Consider the following 27,863-nt stretch of genomic DNA (forward strand, 5'->3'; position numbering starts at 1 on the left):
CAAGTCAGTTTTAAACGGACAGACGCCTATTAATCGAAAGTGAATAACAGACTTCTATCATGCCTTCTACGTTTGTGCTTTATAGGAAGATAAATGTGTTTTAATTGGCATTACATGTACTAAAGACATAGCTGTTGGCCGATTCAATCCTAATTTGGGGTATGTTCATTGGTACATATGAAAATGGTCGCCAGCGTGTTCACCGTCAACATATTGGTTTGGGCCGCGCTGTCTTGCACCCGATATGTCCAATCTCAGAATGATGGCGAGGTATACTCTTTGTTGCTAGGCGACGATGGAACGGTTTATGTGGGAGAGGATAACGCCCTCGTGCAGTATGGGAACAGAACTGTTAAAAAGGAAAGCATTGTGGCATGGGTCAATATTACCCGCGGTGATAGGCTCCCAAACTTCCCTTCCATATTTGACTTCGTTACCATTAGCGACGTTACTTATTTACTAGATTGTGGTTCAGGTTACAACCAAACATGTGTTCTAAGAAATCTAACTAACATTTCGTACTTCACCAAACGTTTTAGTATGACAGATGACAATTCAGAATATTTTGGAAGCCCGATTCCGTCAGTCGTAGTAAGTCGGCCTAGTGTTCACGATCCTGCTTACGTAGAAATGTTTTCAGCGATTTCGTTTGATGTCGAACACCCATCTTCCTTTTATGCATTATCGAGAAGAATTATTTGGGATAACGGTAGTAGATTTATTATTCAATACGACCAACCCTTTAACCACGGAGATTTTTACATCAAACCGAAACCAGGCTTTTCTTTGACCTTCATTCACGGGTTCTATTCAGAGGCCCCTGGCAACCACCATTACGTGTACTTTATAAACAATCGGCGGACTCCTCGCGGCGGCGGCTACAGTGCATACATCAGTCAGATGTGCGCTAACGACACGTACTTCTGGTCTTACATCGAGGCGCGGCTGGAATGCAAGGGCTTTACCAACCTGACGTCAGCCGTGACCATGGATACTGCAGATGGACATTTTCTGCTAGCGGCGTTCAGCGGCGACAATCGCCTTCTCTCGTCTGCGCTGTGTATGTACAACGTCGCCAATATAGACGCGTTTTTCGAGGAACAACATAGGAAATGCTTCCGTGATGCAGTTGGTTCCACGCCAGACTGGATACAGGACACGGAGGAGTCTTGTATAGAGAAAATGGTAAGCAAGGAATTAATCATCATCAAGTCTTCAAAATCCTTCATTGTTAAAAAAATCTATATACGCTCTGTCTGGAACGAATGCATGTAAATGACTCAGTCCGTTTAGTCCGTTTACACGTAGGAAATCAGCATATTATGATGGCAATAAAGATAAGATCATATACATTCTTATCACTATAAATGTGACTATAGCCTCTGACTGATACGTCCATCTATAGCAATGGGTAAATTAGGCTTGTAATGAAAAAATTTAAAGGTTAAACCTGGTCTAAGTTTTAAAGGGGTCTTCTGTTGTCTAAGATTGTTCCTTAAACCAGCATCAGATTTTCAATTCCCTTTATACACTGACCGTCTTAAGTTTATAAGTTTTGAATGATAAAGGTACAGTCTTAACATTTGCTTAATTGCACTATGGAGAACCCATGCACGTGACTTATTGGTCAATTAAAAACACTTCCCTGGATTTAAAGAATTTTCTCTGAAATCCTTAAGTTTTCCTGATAATCCTGACCAACTGATTTCTCGGAGTCGAAAATATCGGCAAAGTACACGGCCCCTGACACATATGTAACTATAATTGAAGTAAGCCGTAAGTGATCTAATATGTGTTTTGTTATGGCTAAAATGTCTCGTGATATCAGACTTACCCCAAAAATGTGTAAAATGGAAACACAAATAATATCTTAAAATGTAAGAGGTTTAGGCAACATGGGAAAACGAAAACAAATTTTCGAATGGATTAAAAATAATAATTATGACATAACATTACTGCAAAAAGTACACTGCTCTAAACAACTATTTTCAAAATGGAAAGACGAATGGGATTGACCTTGTGTTTTTAGTGGTAACAGTTCAAATAGAATAGGAGTCGCAATTCTTATCAACCCCAATACGAATATAACATTTGCAAATCATACCGAAATTAAAGAGGGTAGACTTCTTACAGTAGACATCATATTAAACGAAAATGAAATTACCTTAATTAACACATATGGACCCAATAAGGATGACACTAGTATATTTGATCTGCTACAAAAAAATATTTGTTGGAAAATAACGATAAAACATATATTATTGGTGGTGATTTTAATACTATTCTCAATTGCTCTCTAGACAAAAAAACGGCAAAACTGACACGCATAAAACGTGTAGAGATAAAATACATGGTATAATAAACTCTTGTGAGGTAGTTGATATATGGCGACTCCTCCACCAATCTAAAATGCAGTATACCTGGCATTCAAACTCCAACCCACATATACATTGCCGTCTAGATTATTTCCTTATAAACAATTAATATTATAAATTACGTACAGAACAGTATGATTAAACCAGGATTTAAAACGGATCGTTCAATTGTTTTAATAACAATTGACGATTTAAAATGCGATAAAGGTCCAGGATACTTCAAACTAAATAATGCACTTTTATTAGACAACGAATATAAGTCAAAAATAAAGAAATGCATACAAGAAATAATAATGGATCTGCTAATCCAAATACATTATGGGAAATAATTAGGTTCAATTAGGAACACAACAATCAAATATGCATCGCATAAAAAAGAATACTTAAATCAGAAGAGGAAAGACTAATAAAAGAAATTGAACAACAGCTAAATATAGAAAATGCCCCTATCGACAACATAACTGAATCTCTTATACAGAAAAAACAAAGACTTGACGAACTTCGAAGTGAATATATTAAAGGTCATATTCTTAGGTAAAAGGCAATACATGTGAAAAATAATGAAAAGAACAAACAAAAAAATTTTGCTAATTAAGAGAAGAAACACTCTGAGAAAAAAAACAACAATATATAAAGTTAAAGTGAATGATAAGATTGTATCAGGAGTTAAAAACACATTAATTGAAGAATTAAAATTTTATTAAAAACTCTATAGTAAGAACCTAAATTAGTATAAGATATGCATTTATAAACACAAACAACAATAAACTTCCAGATCTCGATAGTGATTTATGCGAAGTTGTAATCTCAATATATGAATGCGGAAATGCTTTAAAAGAAATGAAAAATAATAAAAGCCCTGGTTCAGATGGTCTGACTACAGAATTTTATAAAATATTCTGGAACGATATCCAATCCGTTCTTATAGACTCACTGAATTACTCTTTTCTAAATGGACATCTAACACCACTACAAAAGCATGGTATAATAACACTTATTCCTAAATCCGGTAAAAATTTAGAAAACCTTTCCAATTGGAGACCGATCAGTCTATTGAAAATTGATTATAAAATAGCAACGAAAGCAATAGCTAATAGGAATAAAAAAAAGTACTACCTAAATTTATTGACTTTGAACAAACTGGTTTTATTAAAGGAAGATACATCGGCGAAAATGTTCGTCTTATCATAGAGGTTATGCAATATCTTGAAGAAAATAAACTACCTGGACTCCTATTTTTTGCTGACTTTCAAAAAACATTTGATAGTATTGATCATTCTTTTACACTTGACAGTTTGCGATCCTTTAATTTTGGCACATATATAATACACTGGACTAAACTTTTCTATACACATATTCAAAGTATAATAATTAACAATGGTCATATATCGGAGGCCTTCGAAATTGAAAAAGGAGTACGCCAGGGGTGTCCACTTTCTTCCATTTTATTCATCATTTGTCTACAAATACTTTCAGGCTATATAAAACAAAACTTTGATATCAAGGGTATTTAAATCGGTGATACAGAATAAAACAATCTCTTTTCGTTAAAGATGCAACGTATTTTAATGATGGCTCTGGCCACTCTTTTAAATCTTTGGTTAATTCATAAGAATCATTTTCAAAATGTTCTGGTCTAACCCTCAACACAAATAAATCCATCATTCTTAGAGTGGGAACTTTAAAAAAACACAAGTATAAAGCTCTGCAATAATACCCATTCACTGTTTTCGCAAACCCGAACAGGTATATTATTGAAAACATTAAACTATCTATCTTCAAATTCCTCTGGGACAAGAAGTCAGACAAAATATAAAGATATATTATGTACCAAAACCACGAAAACGGTGGACTAAAACCTACAAATGTCGAACTCTTTCTTAACTCCATTAAAGCTGGGTTAAATATATATTTAGACGACAAAAACAAAGGTCAATGGAAATTATTTTTTAAAAAGAAGCTTATTAATTATGGAAATGAATTGGGTTTAGAATGTGAATTAGGCAATACCAAAATATAAAAATTTCAAAAGAAGGTTCATTCATAAATGATGTCATCAAAGCCTGGAGTAAAAATAAACAAATATTTGACACAAAATCAATAAAAACGGCTAAGTCAGTGATATGGAGTAACCAAACAATTTGCAATAATGGAAACACTCTGTTTTTCAAACAATGGTATGAAAAAGGTATTAAGTATCTTGAACATATTTTTGACTATAGAACAAACAATTTTTACGAATTTAATCAATACAATACCTATACTGCATAAGATATACCGATTTTATAAATTATCAAACACTCGTTCGATCATTTCCATTACATATTAAGACACAGCTGATTTTGGATGGGATTATTTACGCTAATACTCAACAATTTAAAGAAAAAGTTGAAATATCAATACAAAAAAAACGAACTTCTGTATTCAATTTTGTTGCATAATATTCTCCAACCGATTTCAGAAGCAAAATGGATAGAAACTTTGGAAATTAGTGAACATCTGGAATGGAAAACTATGTATAGTAACATTTACAAATCAACGATAGATACATTGCGTAGTTTCAACTACAAATTCCTTATGAGAATATCACCGACCACCACATTTCTGTTTAAAGTCAATTTAATCGATTGCAGTCTATGTACATTTTGCAACTCAAATGTTGAATCAATTGAACATTTATATTAGGAGTGTCAAAAGACTCAACAGTTATGGAATAAATTGAACAACTTTATTACATTGACATAAAAAAAATAACAATTTACAAACATGAAGCCCTATTAGGAATAGTCAAAAAAAGCAAATATAGTAATATCTGTAATTTTATTATCTTAATGAAATTTGATATCAATTTAACAAATTGTAATGACAGACAAATATCTTTCGATGCATTTTTACATTATCTGAAATTAAGAATCAAAATAAAAGAGCAAATAGCATTAGATAATGAAACCCACAGAAAAAATGGGAAGTACTCGATATTCTAAATAACTAATGTATATATAGAAAAAGAGACACATTTAGCCTAAACAATGCATATCTTATTTATTTTTTTTACTCAAATAAATAAAGTAATATTTTGAACAAAACAGGGACATCACTCTGTGTGTGTGTGTGCATGCGTGTGTGCGTGCGTGTGTGTGTGTGTGTGTGTGTGATAGATTTTTTTTTTCAATACAACATAAAGATGTTTAAACATGTATGTGTTTTTGATATATTATGTTAATATGATTTATGTTGAAAATAAATGAAAAAAAGCCGGAAGTTATTCACACGATAATCATATGTTCAGTACGTTTATGCATTTTGTAGATTTTAGAGGTTGCGGTTTTATTTGTTATTGCTATTGCAAAGGGGAAATTGAGCAAAATCAAAATTGATAAAGTGCATGGACATTTTAGTTTGATCAAGTACACGAACGTTTTCCAACCTTCGGTGCATATTCTTATTATTTCACTGTAGGGTGCTAAATGTCGGTCTGAATGTTAAAACGCATTACAATTTTTATTGCAGGAACGAACGTTCAATAACAAGTTTTACAGAATAGTATTAACAGTCGAAACTCGTTGGCTCATATCTCATGGCTCGATATCCTCGTTGGCTCGAACCAGATTAAAATGACCGATTTTGTTTTACTCTTTGTTCATAAAAATCGATCGGATGGCTCGATATCTTGAGGGTCGATATTTCTCCACGCTTGATGTCATTTTCGCGGTCCCAAGAAATTCACACTTTGTTTTGCTTGCTTGGGTCGATATCATTTTCGCGGGATCAGGATATAATTTGACATCTTGATTTGTTTGCTTGGCTTCATTAAGCACAAGGTGCTTATCGTTTAAAATTGCTTGATTGGTTTTATAATTATTATCAAATTTAAATGGTTTAACAGTTTGAGCAAACATTCCATCATTTCAATTGTTTTCCATGAATAAATTTCAATGTATTTTGAAAGGCGACATTTACATAAGAACACACTATGAAACTTCCCCCATCAACTCATTTTTTAAAGCTGTTTAACATGTAACATGTATTATATTTTAGTGCTTTAATGTTTCAACAGTCAGATGTGTTTAATGTTTAATTCATGTGAGATCTATATTTTCAGTACTGTAGTTATATCTTATGAGCTATGTTTATATGTTACTAACTGTATAAAATTGCCTGTATGTTGTTTTCGCATGAATTAATTTTTAATTTAACTATTATTGCGTAAATAAATAATGAAAACATCAAATGATATTTTCTTAGTATGTATAGTAAAGTGGTCTTAATTACAGGGTTTAAGCAAGTTATCTTTAAAAAACCTGAATCGAGATTTATTGTTTTAAATTTTTGCCGTGCAATTGACAAATCAGTCACGTGGGTTCTCCACCGTGAATTGTGCATGATGCCAGAACCGGTTAACTTTATTATAGTATCTCTTCCACTGTATATGATGCCAGTACCGGCTCACTTTAGTATGATATCTCTTTCACTGTGCATGATGCCAGTACAGGCTCACTTTACTATGATATCTTTTCCACTGTACATGATGCCAGTACCGGCTATCTTTACTATAATATCCCTTTCACTGTGTAAGATGCAAGTACCGGCTCACTTTACTAGGATATCTCTTTTAATGTGTAAGATGTCAGTACCGGCTCACTTTACTAGGATATCTCTTTCACTATATAATATGTCAGTACCGGTTAACTTTACTATGATATCTCTTTCACTGTGTAATATGTCAGTACCGGCTCTCTTAACTATGATATCTCTTTCACTGTGTAAGATTTCAGTACCGGCTAACTTTACTATGATATTTCTTTCACTGTGTAATATGTCAGTACCGGCTAACATTACTATGATATCTCTTTCACTGTGTAAGATGTCAGTACCGGCTCACTTGACTATGATATCTCTTTCACTGTGTTAGATGTCCGTATCGGCTACCTTTACTATTGTATCTCTTCCACTGTACATGATGCCAGTACAGGCACACTTTACTATGATATCTCTTCCACTGTACATGATGCCCGTACCGGCTCACTTTACTATGATATCTCTTTCACTGTGTAAGATGTCAGTACCGGCTCACTTTACTATGATATCTCTTTCACTGTGTAAGATGTCCGTATCGGCTAACTTTACTATTGTATCTCTTCCACTGTACATGATGCCAGTACCGGCTCACTTTACTATGATATCTCTTCCACTGTACATGATGCCCGTACCGGCTCACTTTACTATGATATCCCTTTCACTGTGTAAGATGCCAGTACCGGCTCACTTGACTATGATAACTCTTTAAATGTGTAAGATGTCAGTACCGGCTAACTTGACTATGATAACTCTTTCAATGTGTAAGATGCCAGTACAGGCTAACTTTACTATGATATCTCTTTCACTGTGCATGACGCCAGTATCGGCTAACTTTACTATGAAATCTCTTTCACTGTGCATGATGCCAGTACCGGCTCACTTTACTATGATATCTCTTCCACTGTACATGATGCCAGTACCGGCTATCTTTACTATGATATCCCTTTCACTGTGTAAGATGCCAGTACCTGCTCACTTTACTATGATATCTCTTTCAATGTGTAAGATGTCAGTACCGGCTAACTTTACTATGGTATCTCTTCCACAGTACATGATGTCAGTACCGGCTCACTTTACTGTGATATCTCTTCCACTGGTCATGATGCCCGTACCGGCTCACTTTACTATGATATCTCTTCCACTGTACATGATGCCAGTGCCGGCTCACTTTACTATGATATCTCTTTCACTGTGTAATATGTCAGTACCGGCTAACTTTACTATGATATCTCTTTCACTGTGTAATATGTCAGAACCGGCTCACTTTACTATGATATCTCGTTCACTGTGTAAGATGTCAGTAAAGGCTCACTTTACTATGATATCTCTTTCACTGTGCATGATGTCAGTAAAGGCTCACTTTACTATGATATCTCTTTCACTGTACATCATGCCAGTACCGGCTAACTTTACTATGATATCTCTTCCACTGTACATGATGCCCGTACCGGCTCACTTTACTATGATATCTCTTTCACTGTGTAAGTTGTCAGTACCGGTTCACTTTACTATGATATCTCTTTCACTGTGTAAGATGTCCGTATCGGTTAACTTTACTATGATATAACTTCTACTGTATAAGACGTCCGTATCGGCTGACTTTACTATGATATCTCTTCCACTGTACATGATGCCAGTACCGGCTTACTTTACTATGATATCTCTTTCACTGTGTAAGATGTCCGTACCGGCTCACTTTATTATGATATCTATTTCACTGTGTAAGATATCAGTACCGGCTCACTTTACTATGATATCTCTTCACTGTAAATGATGCCCGTACACGCTCACTTTACTATGATATCCTTTTCACTGTGTAATATGTCAGTACCGGCTAAGTTTACTATGATATCTCTTTCACTGTGTAAGATGTCAGTACAGGCTTACTTTACCATGATATCTCCACTGTGCATGATGCCAGTACCGGCTAACTTTACTATGATATCACTTCTACTGTGTAAGATCCCAGTACCGGCTCACTTTACTATGATATCTCTTTCACTGTGCATGATGCCAGTACCGGCTACCTTTACTATGATATCCCTTTCACTGTGTAAGATGCCAGTACCGGCTCACTTGACATTGATAACTCTTTCAATGTGTAAGATGTCAGTACCGGCTAACTTGACTATGATAACTCTTTCAATGTGTAAGATGCCAGTACCGGCTAACTTTACTATGGTATCTCTTTCACTGTGTAAGATGCCAGTACCGACTAACTTTACTATGATGTCACTTTCACTGTACATAATGCCAGTACCGGCTCACTTTACTATGATATCTCTTTCACTGTGTAAGATGTCCGTAAAGGTTAACTTTATTATGATATCTCTTTCACCACTGTGTATAATGACCGTACCTGTCAACTTATATACAATATCTCTCTCAGACCCACGACAATATCAAATGCGGCTACACGGGGAACAATTCGCGGATCTTGGCGTCGGTAGCCCTGGAGACGGACCGTCTTCTTCTCACGCACCCTGCAACCATCTCATCCGTTACCATGACAACACATGGGTCGCGCTCCGATATTTTGGTGGTGTTTGGAACGGCATCCGGCGTTATTCAAATGGTTTGAGTTTTCCTGCAAATATATAAGCAAATTAGTAGCAACAAGATTTAGGTTTTCGTCTTACAACTGAAAACATAAACAGATGTCGATTTGAAGTCAGAACAGTGGTATAGAACAAGTAAAACGGATTACATGAAAATGATAAACATTTTCATTTAGTATAGACACAATAGTCATTTTTACAGAGTGAAAAATAAATAATTTCAAATCAGATTTTGAAATATTCTCGTGTTTTGCAGTTATTGTTTAACGAACACTTTAACCGGTCCCGGCCTGTGTACAAGATGGCGGGGACGCAAACAGAGATCCGTGGACTGACTCTGTCGCCAGGAAATGACATCCTCTACTTTTATCAGGAAACCAAGGTTGGTCAGATTGTCCGACAGCGTTCTGTTATTTTAATGCATTTAACCCGCTAGTTTATGATTGTGATTGCTCGCGACGGATATCACACTTAAATGTTTGTACACAAGATCAAATCTTGATTAATATCTATTTAGAATTGATATAACGAGTCGTGAATATTTGTCCATATATCGCGTTAATCTAAATTCTGATTTTTTCATCAGGTTACCACGCTGTTTTTGGACGACTGTTCCGTGCAAACCGAATGCCAGACATGTGTGACGTACAACCTAGCACGGGAAAGTTGCGCATGGATGGCGGGCACGGACATTCCTGGTCGCTGTGTGAGCCGGTCTGCTGTTTCACGGAGTGCGGCTCATATTTTCGAGGATCATTGTCCCCCTGTTACATCATCTGTAAGCCAGTGTTGGATATCTTTTTGATACAGACAATTTATAAATCCAGGATGATGTCCCAGATAAGTTCCAACCGCCAAACGTAACAGAGATAGCAATATATTTTTAAACGTCATGTATTATAGCATAATAATTTCATTAAATCCGGAATCCAAACCTTTATAAAAAATTGTTAGTTTTTAAAAAAGACTTTTTATTGCCACAAAGAGCAGAGAAATTTGCCTTTATAAACCTAATGAGAATGTTCCAAAACAAAAATAATCTCATGAGTTTTCTCTCAAATTCTATCAAAATCTTGTCTAAAATGTTTATACATTGAATATAATTTATAATTCTAAACATTTTAAATAAATATTGATAAATATATCCTAAGTTTATCAATGGGGAAACTATATTTGTTATAAAACTATAAATGGATTAAGGTCACCTTGCAGGTCAAGCTAGATTTTTAAACAACGAAGTACTGAATTGGAAATTTGAAATATAGATACTTGTAATTGCATTTATCAAACGCAAACGAATCAATGCTCACACAAGGGACAAACATATTGCACTCACTAAGAAAGAACATCAACACAATAATACTATGTTATATTATATCACTATGATTACCAGCAATTTACAAACTCACTTGTTTTCTCAGTTGTCCCCCGCCAGAGGTCCGCTAGAGGGCGGGACGCGGCTCACCATTCAAGGGCAGTTTGGGGACAATGACACGGCCATATGCATCTACATCGGCAAGGAAATCTGTCCACTCATAGAGATCTCGCAACAACGGTCAGTGTGACAAAAACTGCCATCCTTCATTCGTTTATAATTGTAATTACATAATACACTGGACTATTTTGTGGGATTAAAGCCCGGTGGGATCACGGGTCTATACACCGGTTTAATATTCCATGATGGTACCAAGCAGCATTAAACCGGAGTAATGTTTGGTATCTTCTGGCACCAACATCATGATAATATCATATCAATACTGTTCCATTGACATTTATCGTATGAAACAATCCACGTCCACGTCCAAATTGTTTTATGTAGGTTTCTTTATAGACTTGTGTGCATCACCCCGGAAGTTCTTGAGGCGGCCACTATGTCAGTCAGTGTCCATGTAAATCATACGCCAAACAACGATCGTTTCCGGTTAGCGCCGATAAATGGCGAAACCTTGGATCCTGCGATCATGTTTCAATATGTGGTATTTATGCGTATGTTTTCATAGTTTCAAACAAGAACTTTTGAAATACATGCAATGCGCAAATCGTTGTCTAAAACTATACTTGATTGACGTTCGACAAATATTGTATTAAGAACAGACACATACAGTGGTGAGTTATTTCCCTCACGTTAGCTATACGTATCTTTGTTTAACCGTAGGTTCCATCGTTGGTCCCAGACCAGCGACCGCATGTTCGGATGTCCGGTGGCACTCAGCTCGCTTTGAGCGGCCACTTTCTGGATGCGGGATCCGTGCGCTCCGTTCACATAGGCGATCACACCTGTATCATTGGAGACCAAGATGTGTAAGATGCTAGCTTTTAGCAGCAATTTAATCGTTAAAATAATTATTTCTCGCCATTTTGTGGCTTCACAATGTAGCCCGAAGGTTCTTAAGACAAATGGTAAGCCTTTATAAATGATTTGAGTTTCTCCACTCAGATTGTACATCTAAACATCTGAGGCTTCAACTCCTTCTGCATGCACATACACAGTTCAAGTTTCGGACATTCTTCACATCCGCGATGTCGCCACAAGAAAGCCTTTGTAAGTTCTAATGTGAACACAAACAACCCGAATTTTCAGCGCGACTCCAGACATTCTGAAGTGCCGGACACCCGGAGAGGCCACCCTCGGGGAGCACAACCTCACGGTGGTGTTTGACCGCCTGAACTTGACCGGTCCGCCCGTCACCTACATCCCCGACCCCGTCATAGCAAAAATACACCCACATATTTCAATTGCTAGGTGAGATGGTAGTTTTGTTATTACCTAGATTTAAACTTTAAAGTAATCGTGCAGTTTATATATTTTTAGTTCGGTATTTGTGTAGTTAGTTTGCTGTCGTTATTTTTTATCAATGAAATGTAACACGCCAACCTCGATTTGATCATGATTTTGATTCTGAATTTAGATATCCAATACTTCATTTTATGGTGCACACAAAGACTCGTTTTCCACTTTAAGCGGGGGTATTCTGGTAACGGTCAGCGGACAGTGGTTGGCAGGACTTGGTGCTGGACTCGGTCTGGTTGTCAATGACGACACCGGCCAAATATTGACGGTACGTTATTGATCATAAACCTTACATTACTGGCTAAAGTAAATCATTGTTTCCAAAGGAGTTGTATTGTTATTGTTTTATGTCATTCAGTACACTACAATGAAACTTTCATTATAAAGGTTTTTGTATATAATACAGACGACCGGAAAGTGTGCCCATAAGGACGATGTGTTGGTATGCCACACCGGAAGTGCCGCTGTAGACCGACTTCCGGTGACAGGATTTGCGTTTTTGATGAACCCGTTTGCCGCCCAAAACAATTTAAGCGTGATAACTATCCGGAATGACCCGGAACTTGGTCATGTGAACTATACACTTTCCATAACGAAGGATACCGATATTGAAATAAAAGTAAGTACCATTAATTAAGCATTTATATAGGTGAACAACAACTCTGCCGATCTTAGCTCCTGGCGTCTGCCTGTTATTTATAAAATCGTTCTTAAAACTCATATCATTACGAAAAACATATAATCATCATTTTCTGTTTCAGGGAAAATATATTCCGGATATTCCGCGTGCAAACTTCAACTTCCGGGCCGGAGTGTCGGCGGAGTGCGTCGTCACTCACATAACAGAGGCCGCTTTGTGGTGCAGGGTAAAATACGTGGATGTCCAGACAAGCCATGGACTGATACTGCCTTTCAAGGTCGGTCAGCAAACTCAGAATACCTCGTTGTTTTGACGCAATAGAATATGATCGTCATACCCTCTTGATTGAATTATTACCGTTTCATTTTTTTTTTTATAATTACAAAGTATGCAATTATTATGTCTCAATCGAATGAGCTGTAAATATATCGACACTATTTGCCTACACTAGGGCACAGTGGGAAACAAACAGTACGATCTGGGGACGGTGCGCGTGGAACCGCTGGCGTCCAATACCTACCAGACGACGACGCCCCCCGTCAACTTCGACACTTATCTCGTACTTGCCGGTTGCTCCCTTGGCAGCATCATAATTGTGGTCGCCATCAGCTGCCTCGCCATTAAATACTTCAAGTGAATAACGTAGTCGCTATTTCTGACTCTAATCACTATTAGCGCTGTAGCACAAGAAAGCTTATTATTAAAAATTTAGAATTTGGACGTCTATTCCGTATTGTCACAGTTATCTGGTTAATCTACGTCATTATTCACTTCGGAATTGTCAGTTTCATTCTTTAATTGCATTTCCAGTCTGAAATTGCTTGAATTCTGTCACTGCTCACCCCTGCTGCAAATGTTCACATCTGAAAAGCTGGATGCTAACAATATTCACACATCAGTTGATGTATTATATCACAAAAACAAACCATTTCCTACCTTCAGGTAGCATCGCATCTGCCATTGACCACATTTTCACCACTATCTGCCATTTCACACACCAACATCTAATCTGCCATAGTATACCTCTACATTGGCATTGCTCTATCTATCCTGCCATTGTTCAACTCTGCACTGACATTGCTAATGTCTACTCTGTGTTCACCTCTGTTCTGACATTGCTCACGTCTTTTCTGTGTTCACCTTTGTTCTGACATTGCTCATGTCGATTATGTGTTCACCTTTGTACTGACATTGTTCACGTCGATTATGGGCTCACCTTTGAACTGACATTGCTCACGTCGATATTGTGTTCACCTTTGTTCTGACATTGCTCACGTCTTTTCTGTGTGCACATTTGTTCTGACATTGCTCACGTCGATTATGTGTTCACCTTTGTTCTGACATTGCTCATGTCGATTATGTGTTCACCTTTGTACTGACATTGCTCACGTCGATTATGTGTTCCTCTGTTCTGACTTTGCTCACGTCGATTATGTGTTCACCTCTGTTCTGACATTGCTCACGTCTATTCTGACATTTTACACCTCTGCACTGACATTGCTCACGTCTATTCTGCCATTGTAAACATCTACAATGACATTGCTTAAGTCTATTCTTCCATTGTTCACCTCTGCAATGATGTTGCTCACATGTAAGCAGCCACTGTACACATAAAGATCGTCATTGCTCACATTTGATATGATATTGCACATCTCTGCATCATTGCTCATATCTAATGTGACATGGCTGTCTTCTACATAGCTTTTGCTCACAGGTATCCTTGCATTGCACACCTCTGGATCGCTAAGGCTCATATCTAATACACAATTCACCATCTCTGCACCAGTATTTCCCAAATATATAATTGCTAATCTATGATGCGCAGTTACTCACATTTTATTTGCAATTGCTCATCTGTGTAGGCCATGGTTCTAAATTAACGTGCCATTTCTTTCCTCAATTTAATATGCCACGGTTCTTCTTTGCAACGCCCTTGATCACATTTATCTGTCTTGTTTGCTCTGTTTACTTTATTGGTATTGATCACAATGCATGTTTGTCTGTGGTAAGATATTGGACGAGAGGTACTGGCTTGGGATGGATGGAATCATAGAGCTCGACGGTCTGTAGGTGATAATATAACATTTCAAAATATTGATAAAGTATCCTCTATATCTAGGTCCAATAAGCAGGTTACGGGAGACCATTACCGGGTGAGTTACCGAGGAGGGACGGCCGGGATCATGGACCTGGAGGGACTATCTGAGAACCAAACTTCCGAGTCTGTACAGAATAGACAGAACGGTATGAAGCTTTTTGAAGAATTTGGGGTGAATAGAGTTTGGGGTTAACAGAATGAAGCATTAGTCTTTAATATGAATGTTGTCTTGAACTGTTACAATATCGTTTAATAATTAAGTTTAGAAAATAAAACTCCTTAACCTTTAAGGAATTCATTGTATCGATGAATCTATAGCTTGCCATTTAATCTTAAGCTCTTATGCACCAGTCAATTGTAACGCGGTGCTCTCAGGTCCGGAGAAAAACAGGGACTTTCGGTCCAGCCAAGCCCGGTTAAAATCCCCTTCCTGTGGGGACGAACTGGTAGTAAAATCCCCGCCAAATGCCTCCGCATCCTAGGGACCTTTGGTAAGGCCCATTCCTCGCTATTTTTGGCGCGAATACAAAACCACCGCATTCACCCGGCACTGCGGGGCCACCTGTAGGAAAAACGGCCCATTTCCTCGGCTATCCCCGGTATACCCCTAGACATCTTTGGATGGGGCATGGTTACAACTGACAAGTGCATTACTTCCTTTACCTACAATTTGTCATTTAAGCTATAGCTCTTTATAAAATCCCATTTCACTTGCGCTGCGTCAGTGTCAATCAGGGTCGGTCAGTAAATTTTGGGCTGTCGCAAAAATCTACGAGTATTTTCGAACATTTTAGAACACAAATGTCACATCCCCGATTCATATCGGTCAGATTTAAGTCAGTATTCGGTCAAAATGGGCCGTTGTCGTTCGGTGTGCGGCAATAGCTGCGTTGATTGTGCGATGCTGAGTGTCAGAGTTGCGATGAACTGGAGTGCAGATAGGACAGACATACGTCGATGTGGGTTAGTGTGCAACGCAGTTGCGTCGATGTTACGCCATGGAGGATCACAGAGGGTCAGACATATTAATGGCTGCGACCTTCTTTGATTTAAAATAGTGTGATTTTAGGCCTGTGGTGGTCCAATCTAGTCCAGTCCAGTCCAGGGACAGTATGGTTGAGCAAGTACTAGGACTTTTCCAGGCTGATCTGATTGTTCAGCATTATGCCTACATCCGTGCCCAGGCCGAGGTCCTGCAAGAGGAAGGAGGCAAAGGGCCCGAAAAAGATATAACAAGAAGCGGTTCTGGGTGAGGACCTGGTTACAGAAGATGAGCGAGTCTCAGCTGGCCAGTACCACAACCTTATGGTCAAGCTCCGGAACGATGATGAGCAGTCACCTCTGCCGTCTTCTTTTTCTTCTGGGCTGGAAACTTCATGTCATCTTCTGAAGAAGTACCACCATTAATATACTCGTCCTCCTTCTCAGCACCAACGTCTGCCTCCTCCATGGCATCGGCTAAAATATCTTTATCGCCACGTCAACGTCTACACCCTCTGCTCCCAGCACCACGACCACGAGCTCTTGGATGCTCCCCTCGCTCCACGATGGTTTGCCCTTCATTTTTTTTATTGCCTGGATCAACGTTTTTCTTGGTTTCTATGGTGGCTTGATGCTGTGGAAGACAAATGCATCACTAACCAACCGTGTGTGGCGCACCCGTATTTATAGCAACCGATATTGACAAAATTACAACCCAAGCTGACCGAATATTGACGTAACACTGGCACAGGCTGACGCAGCATGACCGAATGGCGACCCATGTCTAACCCCACCAGGCAGTGCACGACTGTAACTGACTTTGTTGGCTGACTGAATGTGACCGAATTTCGACGCAAAGCAACCGACTGTGACGTAACACCAACGCAGAGAAACGCACTGTTGACCGAGTCTGGTAAATACTCGGACAGGCAGCGTTTCTCAGGGTTTGTGTTAGGTCTATGGGGGGTTGCTATTCGGTTAGACTTACGTCACCTTGCGATGCAGTTCGGTTGATGAGGGTTAGTACTCGGTCAAAATGCTATATTGGTCTGTCGCTGCCGATTTTCATGCATGCTCAAAATTTGCCGGGGTCAGAAAATGTTCTCGGTCACTCTGTGTCAGCTGGGGTTTCTCGACGGCACCCTTCGGCCAGTGTTTGGTTGATATTCGGCCAATCGACGTTCCTATCGGATGCTGTCGGATGGTGACTATCCGACACCGACGCTGCCTGTCGTAGCCTAGTGAAATGCGCCCATTACTAAACGTTTAGTGCTTCTCTGATTAATGTCTTATCTAAGGGTAAAGTATATTGTTCGAAAAAGGAGGGCTATTTCAGAGTATCCTGGATTTTGTTGTTGTAGATTACCAGCGGCGTATCGGGCTGCCACATGGGGCGGACGGTGACGACTCCAAGGATACTACGCCGTTACTGCAATTCCTTGATGACGTCACGATGGCGACCCTCCGAGAGAAGGGCTTGCTGATTGATAGCGACCGCCTCGTGCTGGGGGAGATGGTGGGGCAAGGTTGGTTTACAGATCTTAGTGTGTCTTAGTAGTTATTGAACTAGCTTCGAAACAACCATGCAGATTTACATACAAGTATAAATAGATAATACTAGGTTAGTGCCGTGGATGGATGAAGTTTATCTGCCAAGGCGGTGGAATTTATCTTCAAAAAGATGAATATAACTATTATTTCTATGCTAAATCAATTGAAACATCTTGAATTTTCAGTTGCAGTTCGTATATCACTAAAACAAGGGTGTCAGCTTCTGCATATAGATGAACATCTAAATCAGCCTTTCAATTAACGTCCCCAAAACGATCGTTCGACAAAGGAAATCTTGAAAACAACAGTTGCTATAAATAGTTCCCAGGAATGCACCATATCAATTAATAAAAGATGTTCGTCAAATTTGCTCTGATACACCCTGGACACCCTGGACTCCGTCAGGTATGGGACTCAGCTCTCAAACCCACCCCTTCCACAACCACAAAGACAATTGCGTTACGATGCCTGTGGAGCATACCTACACTTATTTAAATTATACTGGAAGCATACATAATAGAACGATAGTAAATAAGGAACCAAAATATTCTACCCAGATTGATGCTTTATTGGCAGGAAATTTTGGTCGAGTATACAGAGGCTATCTGCGTACAGATGGAGAGAAGGAAGACATGACAGTGGCAGCCAAGACTATGCATAGTAAGATCTTTAAAGCAATACATCAAACTACTTTATAGCTTCCCTCGCTTACTTGATGCTTTTATCTAAAACTCGAGGTACTCGGGGTACTTTTTAATCCAATCTGCCCAAAGCTGCAGTACAGCTTTCACAATGAATGGCAAATGCTCTTGAAGACTCTCGAAGCTTTGAATGGTCAGAGCATTGCCGAAATGTTATATAGGCACCAGCCATAATGTAAACATTCGGGTGTAGTCTTTGAGCTTCCCTAATCTACCGTGTTATGGTGAAACGGCGGCAAAACTTCATATACATTATCTATCGACAGGAAATAACCCACAGAACCTGGACGTGCAGATGTTCGTGAAGGAGGCGCTGATCATGAAGAACTTCCAGCACAGGAACGTGATGACGCTCATTGGGATCTGTTTCGGCATTGAGCGGCTCCCTCTGGTCGTGCTCCCCTTCCTGGAAAATGGCGACCTTCTCTCCTACATCCGGGACGTCAACAGGGTGAGTACGTATGTGTCGCCGAATATGAACCATTGCTTAGCCACAGTAGTAACTGTGGTTAAAGGTTTCTGATAAACTCTTAGCGTCGTATAAAATGGCACTTCATTAAATTCAGTTTCTGATATCAGATTTCCTGGGACCGTATTAACTAACGACTTAAGTCTGAGTTTGAGACATGACTCACACAAAGCGATTATTTAAATTTTGTGAGTCTTATTTACTATGATTTGTTTAATGTCGTATAGATAATATTAAATACAGTTACTTTTTAACAGTGTAACTAGGTGCTAGTGTTGGGAATCGGACAGAAAAAATACAATCGATAATCGTTTTATGAGCATTAATGTTCCCTTACAATATTGTTCGTAGATGTCTTTGTATAAATTATATTATTTATTCAGAACGCGACTATCGTTTAGTGTTTACAAGTTACTCTTGCAGAACATGAGACCACAGGCTCTTATTTTTGTCTTACATTTAGTATTGTATACATGTGTAAAATAGACTCAAAGGAAGATTTCGTTTTAACAATCAGTCAATTACGAGTACAACAAGCAGTTGAATATTCTATATATGAGTGAGTTGAGTTGCGTCCCTTGTAAAATGGCGGCAGTATTTTTTACCTGTGTAAATATTTGATAAATATTAAGTATTTCGACAATGGGAGTGGATTTAATGACCTACCGTGTTAGAATCGGTTCATTCTTTATGCCAGGGAAATTTAAATGTCGGATTTTTGGAATAAAAGTGAATGTGGACAATGCAAAGTTAACTCTTAGAATAGTGATATTAGCGTGTGCTTTACTCGTGACGACGTGCGGCGATGTGGAGCGAAATCCCGGCCCTGGATCAGAGCAATTGTTGGAGAACCCCACCCCTAAGAGAACCACCCGACAACAGAAGCTTTCTTTTGCCCAGGTTGCTAATTCACCCCCCATGAATCAGGATCAGGGTGCCAGGCCCAAAACACAGCGCGCGGGTGCTCGGAAGGATAGTGTAAGTGTCAGTAATGACAATAGTAATGCTGAGGTATTAGCCTACTTGAAAGACTTCAAAAAGGACATCAGAGATGATTTTTTGTCTTTAAATACCAAAATTGATGACATTCATACTACAGTTGCGGACTTGAAAATCGAAAATGATCAATTAAAATCAGAAAATGCATCCCTATGGAAAGAGATTGATTTTCTCAAATCCAAGACAGACAATTGTGAAGCTCAAATGAAGCGCAACAACTTAAAATTCAATGGTATACAAGGTAAAATCAATGAACCATGGAATGTAACAGAAAATAAGGTGCGCTCATTCATCAAAAATGACTTAAATTTGCCACATCTCGAAAATGTTGACATAGAGCGGGCACATCGTATGAAATCGAATGCTAGTGCCGATAAATGCACTATCATTGTTAAATTTACAAAGTTCAAGGATAGAGATGAAATTCTGAATAAAGCAAAGCGTTTTTTACGTAACACGTCATATATCGTTCACGAGGATTTTACTGAGAGAACAAGAGCCATCCGCAGAGAATTAGGCAAACGGTTAATATCCGAGCGTGAACAAGGCAATTATGCCTCAATGAACTATGACAAGTTGGTAATCGAGGACACTATTTACGGTTACAATGATCGAGATCAATCTATTTATGAAATTGGACCAGCACGCGGTAAGCCGGGAACCAAATGGCGCCAAAGACGAGCACGTGATCGCGAGGAGCGGGACGACAATAGACGAGCTCAACGGGATGAAATTCCATTGGACGATGATGACACTCCGACTGAAACCGAAGACACTCCGAGGATCGACTAGGGAAGCGGCCGAGGCGTGAATACATGTGACCTTGTTTATAAACTTGATATTGCCACGTGGAATGTAGCTGGTCTACGCAAATACTACAATGATCAAGAGATTAAACGTTATATGCAACAGTTTGATATATTCGGCGTAGTGGAAACTTGGGGTGATAACGAAAGCGAATTTGATTCATTTTTATCATCATATAAACATTTCGGATATATTAGAAAGAAACCTGTAAATGCAATTAGAAATAGCGGCGGTGTAAGTGTTTTTGTAAAATGTGAATTTATTCAATCAGGATTTATAAGCCGCATATGTCAAGATTATGTAAATTGTGTTGTACTTTACATTAAGTCATCTTTGTATGATTTTGCACATGATATTATACTTTATGTAGCATATGTATCCCCAGAAGGTTCCACTATATACCAAGATGACAGTAACGGCATTTTTCTGATAGAGAATAATATTTCAATGATTAAGAGTACATATAACAATTGTCTCATATATATGGCTGGTGATTTTAATGCTCGAACCAAAAATCTTTTAGATTATATACCAAATGACAATCTAAATTATGTATATAATGCAGAGGTAGATTATAACTCGGATAACTTTAGTATGCATAGACACAATAAGGATTCTGAACGATACAATGCCTTTGGTAAAGCATTAACTGAATTATGTTGCACTTTGGATGTACATATTATAAATGGTAGACTACATAATGATATAGAGGGGAATATCACATGTTGTGCTAATGGGGGTCGAAGTGTAGTAGATTATCATATAGCTTCATCAGAGTTGTTTCATTACATAAGCTACTTTAATGTTGATGATATAGATAGCTCTGATCACTTTCCTATTTTAACTCAACTCTCTATTCCTAGGCAGAGCAATAACGGTACTAATGATATACAAGGGGACCGCGAACCTAATATACAAACGTTTGATAGTTTTAAATGGAGTGAACGCATGGCAGATAAGTTTCTATCTAATTTTTGTTCTATGATTGATTTACACAGTCGTTCAATTTCAGATTTAGTCGAAATTAATATAGATAGTGCTATTTCTATGCTACTGGATATTTATAAACGAGCGGCGGGTGTAATGCAGTGTAAGAAAAGGATATCGCTAAATAAGTCTGATCAACCAAAATGGTGGGACCGAACTTGCATCCAGTTGAAACATACTAAAACAGTTTTATTGCGCCATTTTAGGCATACTAATGATGATTTTGATTTTAATATGTATAAAGAAGCACGGTCATCCTTTAAGAACGTATGTAGAAAGAAACAATTAGAATATCAAAAGCATGCACGTCAGATGTTAATAGATAACAGTAGAAACCCAAAGTTATTTTGGTCAACATTAAAGCGATGTACATATAAACAGCCTGAGGCAGTGAGCTCAATTAAGCCTAATGAGTGGGTTGAATATTTTAAATCTTTACTTTTTAAAGACAATCAAGTGTCTGTTGCTGGCTTGGATATTTCTAATACGGCTGAACATACCGGAATTGAAAATATATTAAACGCACCTATCACAAATGAGGAAATCGAGAAAAGTATAAGGAAATTAAAAGCTGGAAAGGCACATGGTATTGATGGCATAGGCGCTGAATTCTATAAAAATACCATTACATTGATTACGCCTATATTGAATATAATATTTAATAAAATCCTTTCATCGGGTGAATTTCCGGACAGTTGGAGTACTAGTCTAATTACACCTATCTATAAGTCTGGTGCTAAAAATGACCCAGCCAACTATCGTGGTATTTCTTTAATTAATGTTATATATAAGATATTTTCAAGTATTGTTACAGAAAGAATCACAGAATGGTCAGAGCAATACAATGTTTTAGATGAATCGCAAGCTGGTTTTAGGGCAGGTTATTCTGTTGTTGATAATTTGTTTACATTACAATGCCTAATACAAAAATATTTGTCAAAACCAGGCGGCAGATTTTACGTGTTGTATGTTGATTTTCAAAAGGCCTTTGATTCCTTGGGTCATTACAAACTTTTTACTAATATGATAAACAAAGGAATAAAAGGTAAACTCATAAACGTAATACTGTCGATGTATTCTAAACTCAAAGCTCATATAAAATTAGATAATTCTGGTGGTCTTTTTGATGACGTCATAACAAATGATGACGTAAATACAAAAAAAGTTTATGCTACTGAGGGTTTTAAGTGTAATATTGGGACAAGGCAGGGAGATTTATATTCTCCAATTTTATTTAATCTTTTTATCAATGATCTATGTCAATATCTTAAAGATAGTTGTAACCAGGGTGTTTTTATCACGGACAATATTCCTGATATACACTGTTTACTGTACGCAGATGATGTGGCAAATTGTGCTGATACTGCCATAAACCTTCAACGACAATTAAACGCTATCTCCAACTTTTGTAATGAATATGGGATGCAGATTAATCTGAAAAAAACTGAAATTATTGTATTTAGAAACGGAGGCCCATTACGCCAGTATGAAAATTGGACACTTAATGGTAACATCGTCAGAATTACATCGATGTACAAATATATGGGTTTATTGTTTACTCCAACATTATCTTGGTCTGCAGCGAAATCCAAATTAGCAGCTCAGGCAAGGAAAGCCATTTTTTCAATTAAAAACTATCAGTTGTCATTTGGTACGTTTAATCATAATGAATTTTTTAAACTTTTTGATACAATGGTCTCCCCGATACTGACATTTGGCTCAGAAATTTGGGGATTCAAGGAATGTAATGAGATTGAAAAAGTACAGCTTTTCTTTTGTAAATATTTTCTCGGAGTTAAGAGTTCTGTAAATAACTGTGTGGCTTTAGGTGAATGTGGTAGATTACCAATGTTCACTATTTATGTCTCGAAATGTGTAAAATATTGGTGCAAAGTATTACAAATGCCTGAAAATAGATTCCCTAGAAATTCATATATTATGATAAAAAATCTGGATAGTTTAGGTAGGCGTACTTGGGCAACTTATATAAAAGAAATATTGTTTACATATGGCTTTGGGTATGCTTGGATTGCCCAGGATGTGGGAGATATAAATATATTTATGTGTCATTTTAAAATAAGAATTGCTGATTGTTGTAGACAAACATGGCTTGGTGATGTAAATAATTCCTCACGTTGTGATACTTATAAATGCTTTAAGTCTTTATTGAATGTTGAAAGATACCTTAATATCAGTTTACCGTTTCCTGTACGAAAATCATTGGCAAGATTTAGAACATCTAGTCATAAACTTCATATTGAAATTGGTCGATTTTTTTGTATTGATAGAAATGATCGCTTTTGTACTTATTGTTTATTGGATAAAGACATACTTGTTATTGAAGATGAATATCATGTGTTTTTTAAGTGTTCAAGATTTAATGACATCCGGGAAAATTATTTGTTCTCTTGGTATCGTGGAAATACTGACATTTTTCATTTCTATAATATGATGGCATCGGAAAATGTTACCCATATTAAATCCATTGCTCTTTACATTCATAAACTCATGTTAGCTATAGATAACACTTAACTTGTTAACCAAGAGACACAACTCTTATTTAGTTACATATATGCATTTTGTTATATTTGATTTGCATTGTAACATGTATTATGGGCTGGAGGCCTTTCATTGAATAAACTTTCGTTCGTTCGTTAAAAATATGTTTCTGTTTTAAAAGAACAGTTTCTTTTAGAAAACTGAAAAACTTGATTCTTACATTGTTAGAAGTAAACGGTAACATGTTTTAAAAATCACTTTAAACATGAGAAGTTAAGAACCAATCCTTAAGCAGTTAAATTACAAAGAACATTTGTAATAAGGTACTGTAGTGACTTATTGACTTGATAAGAATATGAGTACATAACTATAGTAACACCTAACATTTCAAGATAAACTATCATTAGCCAGAAATAAGTAAATTAGTCGGTAGCGGTTACGTCCCTTATTTCTATAATCGATTGTTCAAATTTCACTATCGATTGTCGCCGACGTAAGGCTCCGATCAATTGTCGATTATAATCGATCATCGGCACAAAACTACTAGGTGCCCTCCCCTAGTGTTTCAGGAGCCTACAGTCCGGGACCTGACAGTGTTCAGTGTTGACATTGTAAGCGGAATGGAGTATCTGGCCCAGCTAAAATTCGTGCATAGGGACCTAGCGGCAAGGAACTGCATGTACGTACCCAGGCTACCATTGGCATGTTTTGTTGATCGCATTGTAAATGTATTTGATTTTTATCGCAAACTTGACAAACTCCTACCGTTTTCAAATGAGAGTGAGTATCGCTAATTTCGATAAGGCATTCAATTTATGACGTCAGTCGGACGTAAGACTGACTTTGAAATCAAATCAGTCAAAACCACATCGTTTTAACGTTAAAATATTTTCCTTTTTTGACATTATGGCTCATCTTACGATCAGTATTTCAGAGGATTACACATAACAACCATTTTTTTATATTTATTACATCGTTATACTTTTTGTAACGACTGGTATTGTTTTGATGGTTCATTTATTGTACAAACCTGTGCTAAAACAGTTCCACCTGCACGTGAATGACTGCCGCCATCAATGCTGAACTCTGATTGAAGGAAACTAACAAAGTAATAAAGATTGACACTTGTGAATATTGACGGTCTTAAAGGGGACTGGAAAACACGATTCCAAATGCTGACTTATGGCGGCCGACGGAAGAAAATAACACGGCTTTCTAATGCAAATTCATAATTTTAATACTCAAGAAAAATGCAACCTCTTCAAATACTTCAGCTTACTATAAAATTAAAACAGTATAAATATGTATAGTGAACTTAGTAACAGTAATGCCAACACGCAAAAGGCATAGCACAAGCCACAGAACTGGATTTTTATTGAACCATTTGTAATATGAACAAGTATAACTTGAGTAGAAAAAAACATTAAGAGAAATGTTTCATAACTATTTTGAAAAGGTACTAGGGAGATTTCCACCACGGTTTAGTATATACTGTGTTACCATTATCGTTGCAATCTATGGTACATTTTTCATCGGCTTTATTAGGATAACTTGTATAACTTTATAAACTAATCAGAAAGAGAATCTTACTTGTTTTATCTTTTGGAAGGAAAAGTAATTTTATTTCTGTCTTGAAATATTACAATGTTTATTTGTCTTCGTTTTAGACACGTTAGGATCACGTCAAATAAAGGTGTATGACGTTGAAATATATCGACGTGATATACATCAGTCTAGAGTCATAGCTTTAATGTCATATCTTGACGTCCCCAGGGTCGGGGACGACATGACGGTGCGGGTGTCCGACTTCGGCCTGTCACGTGACGTGTACGAGAAGGAATACTACAGCACACGTGACAAGACAACTAAACTTCCGATCAAGTGGATGAGCCCGGAGAGCCTCGAATTCGGACATTTCAGCTCCAAGTCAGACGTGGTAATGTCTCGAATAGTTAATAGTTTCTATTGTAAGCTTTTATGATCAGCCCAACACCATATTTACTACGACACTACTGTTTCTAGAATATTGAGTTTATGAAATCAATTTATTGTACACTTTTGCCTATTTGTCTGAGAAGTTTATTTTGCCTTATTATTTAGATTGACCCAAAACCTGCTAAAGAGGTTTTGAATTCGCTGCTTTTTTGTAATCTCTCAGGATGCCAAAAATCATGATGACGAAATACAGGGAAACGATATCTTATGTTATTTATACTTCCACTAAATTATTAAGTTAATTGTTATAAGTGTTTTATAACATGTACCAAATTTAAGCGTTTGTATGTTACAGTGGTCGTTCGGTGTGACACTGTGGGAGCTGTTGACGCGCGGCATGTGCCCGTATCCGACCGTAGACAATTGGGACATGATGCGTTTCCTCAAGGATGGACGCCGCCTCGAAAAGCCCGTCTTTTGCCCGGAGGAAATGTAAATTTTATATTTAACATTTTGAATGTTTTGTTTCAAGTGTGGACTATTTCGCTCATTTTAAAGGGCTTATGTTCACATATGTTCATTGCGTCTGTATGGCACAAATTAGATTTTAAAAACAAATTACAAATGCAACATTACTGATGTTACCAAACCCACCACTATTTGTTTCTACCAAACACCAATCATGTATACCAAATCCGGTCACAACCCACAGGTACCAGATTATGTTTCGGTGCTGGTCTTGGGAACCGGAAGAACGCCCTACCTTCACTGAGTTGGCTAAAAATATCCCGGAACTCCTCCACCGCCTGGAGCGGGCATCAGAGAAGCGCCGCAGACTGGAATCCTACCGCGAGTGAGGCCCAACACTACAGTTGCGACTAGTTAAAGCTCCTATGAAGCAAACATGTATATAACGTTGGATAGGCGTAAATACCGACGAGACTCTTGTTTTTTGGGCCATTATTTTATAATGTTTATTTTAGTTTGAATCAATCGTACTCATCTAAATCACTACATACTCGAAATAATGTTGAGCTACACTTTATGCTGAATTTCTGGAATTGTATCAATATTTCCTATAGCAGACCTAGCGACGTAAGTAAGTTAAAGTCAAGATTTTTTGTCCAGAACTGTCGTAACATATATAGCTGTTACCACTTTTGAACACATGGATATTTATGATAGTATCAGGTAAAGTGCAGTTTTCAAAGGCACTTATACATGACCGCGAAACAGTGGCTCCAGCTCTTTTAGGAGCTATGTATAAAAAAGAGCCAATGACACTTCCGAGCTAGAGTATGACTCGTTATTTTATCTAATATCAGAATTATGATGGCTTATTTGAGAAATCGGGGAATGCAGTGCTATATAAATATGTTTAATCTTCACACGTATTTCGGTTATTTTGTAAACATTGTTTATGGAGTTATAAAACCGATTCTCCCATCAAACACATGCATGTTTACAAACGAAAGGAGGAAATTTTCACCAATTTTCAGCTGAATTTCACTCAAGAAGCTTACATTTAAGATAAAACCAATATCATTGAGTGCTTTTATTTTGTCGGGAATAAAAATGACCGCCGGTTTACCGGAATAAGCATGTTTATAAGCCCTCATAATTGTGATATTAGATAAAATAACGAGTCATACTTACGTTTTATGATGATATCCGTTCTTTTGCTCTACCTCGGAAGTGTCATTGGCTCTTTTTTATACACAGCTCCTAAAAGAGCTGGAGCCACTGTTTCGCGGCCATGTTATAATCTAAAGTGTTGGCATTAAGGCATGACTAGGTTATTGTTTTTCATGGCCATCGTGTATATATATTTTTTTTTCTGGATATATTTTAATACATGTACATTGTATATTGTAAATAAAGTTTTCAAATTTTA

General features: G+C 37.5%; 1 protein-coding gene across 4 annotated transcripts; it reads left to right on the forward strand.

Annotated features, from left to right (window-relative positions):
• On the forward strand, positions 1-27,863 carry LOC128218301 (hepatocyte growth factor receptor-like). 4 transcript variants are annotated; one of them, XM_052925947.1, is made up of 20 exons: positions 1-1,185; positions 9,343-9,528; positions 9,768-9,893; positions 10,098-10,289; positions 10,933-11,066; positions 11,331-11,487; positions 11,667-11,812; positions 12,093-12,254; positions 12,474-12,570; positions 12,709-12,921; positions 13,064-13,219; positions 13,394-13,575; positions 15,062-15,186; positions 17,383-17,547; positions 18,149-18,232; positions 18,540-18,728; positions 24,596-24,713; positions 25,808-25,970; positions 26,325-26,461; positions 26,682-27,863. In XM_052925947.1, exons 1-20 carry the CDS (start codon positions 178-180, stop codon positions 26,824-26,826), a joined length of 3,885 nt encoding a protein of 1,294 aa, XP_052781907.1. In that variant the 5' UTR covers positions 1-177; the 3' UTR covers positions 26,827-27,863. The 4 variants fall into 4 exon arrangements, 3 of the variants coding, with proteins under 3 accessions (XP_052781907.1, XP_052781908.1, XP_052781909.1); XM_052925948.1 differs by having other exon boundaries at positions 18,540-18,724; positions 24,604-24,713; XM_052925949.1 differs by having other exon boundaries at positions 11,343-11,487.

Source organism: Mya arenaria, chromosome 14 (assembly GCF_026914265.1).
Source record: "Mya arenaria isolate MELC-2E11 chromosome 14, ASM2691426v1".
Taxonomy (NCBI): Eukaryota; Metazoa; Mollusca; class Bivalvia; order Myida; family Myidae; genus Mya; species Mya arenaria.

What these genes read in the sequence shown, in the direction of transcription:
- LOC128218301 (XM_052925947.1), top strand. Translation starts at nt 178, where the DNA reads ATGAAAATGGTCGCCAGCGTGTTCACCGTCAACATATTGGTTTGGGCC. An exon ending in CCGGGACGTCAACAGGGTGA is followed by an intron (nt 18,729 to 24,595) that starts GTACGTATGTGT and finishes GCCCTCCCCTAG; the next exon opens with TGTTTCAGGAGCCTACAGTC. An exon ending in GTCTTTTGCCCGGAGGAAAT is followed by an intron (nt 26,462 to 26,681) that starts GTAAATTTTATA and finishes CACAACCCACAG; the next exon opens with GTACCAGATTATGTTTCGGT.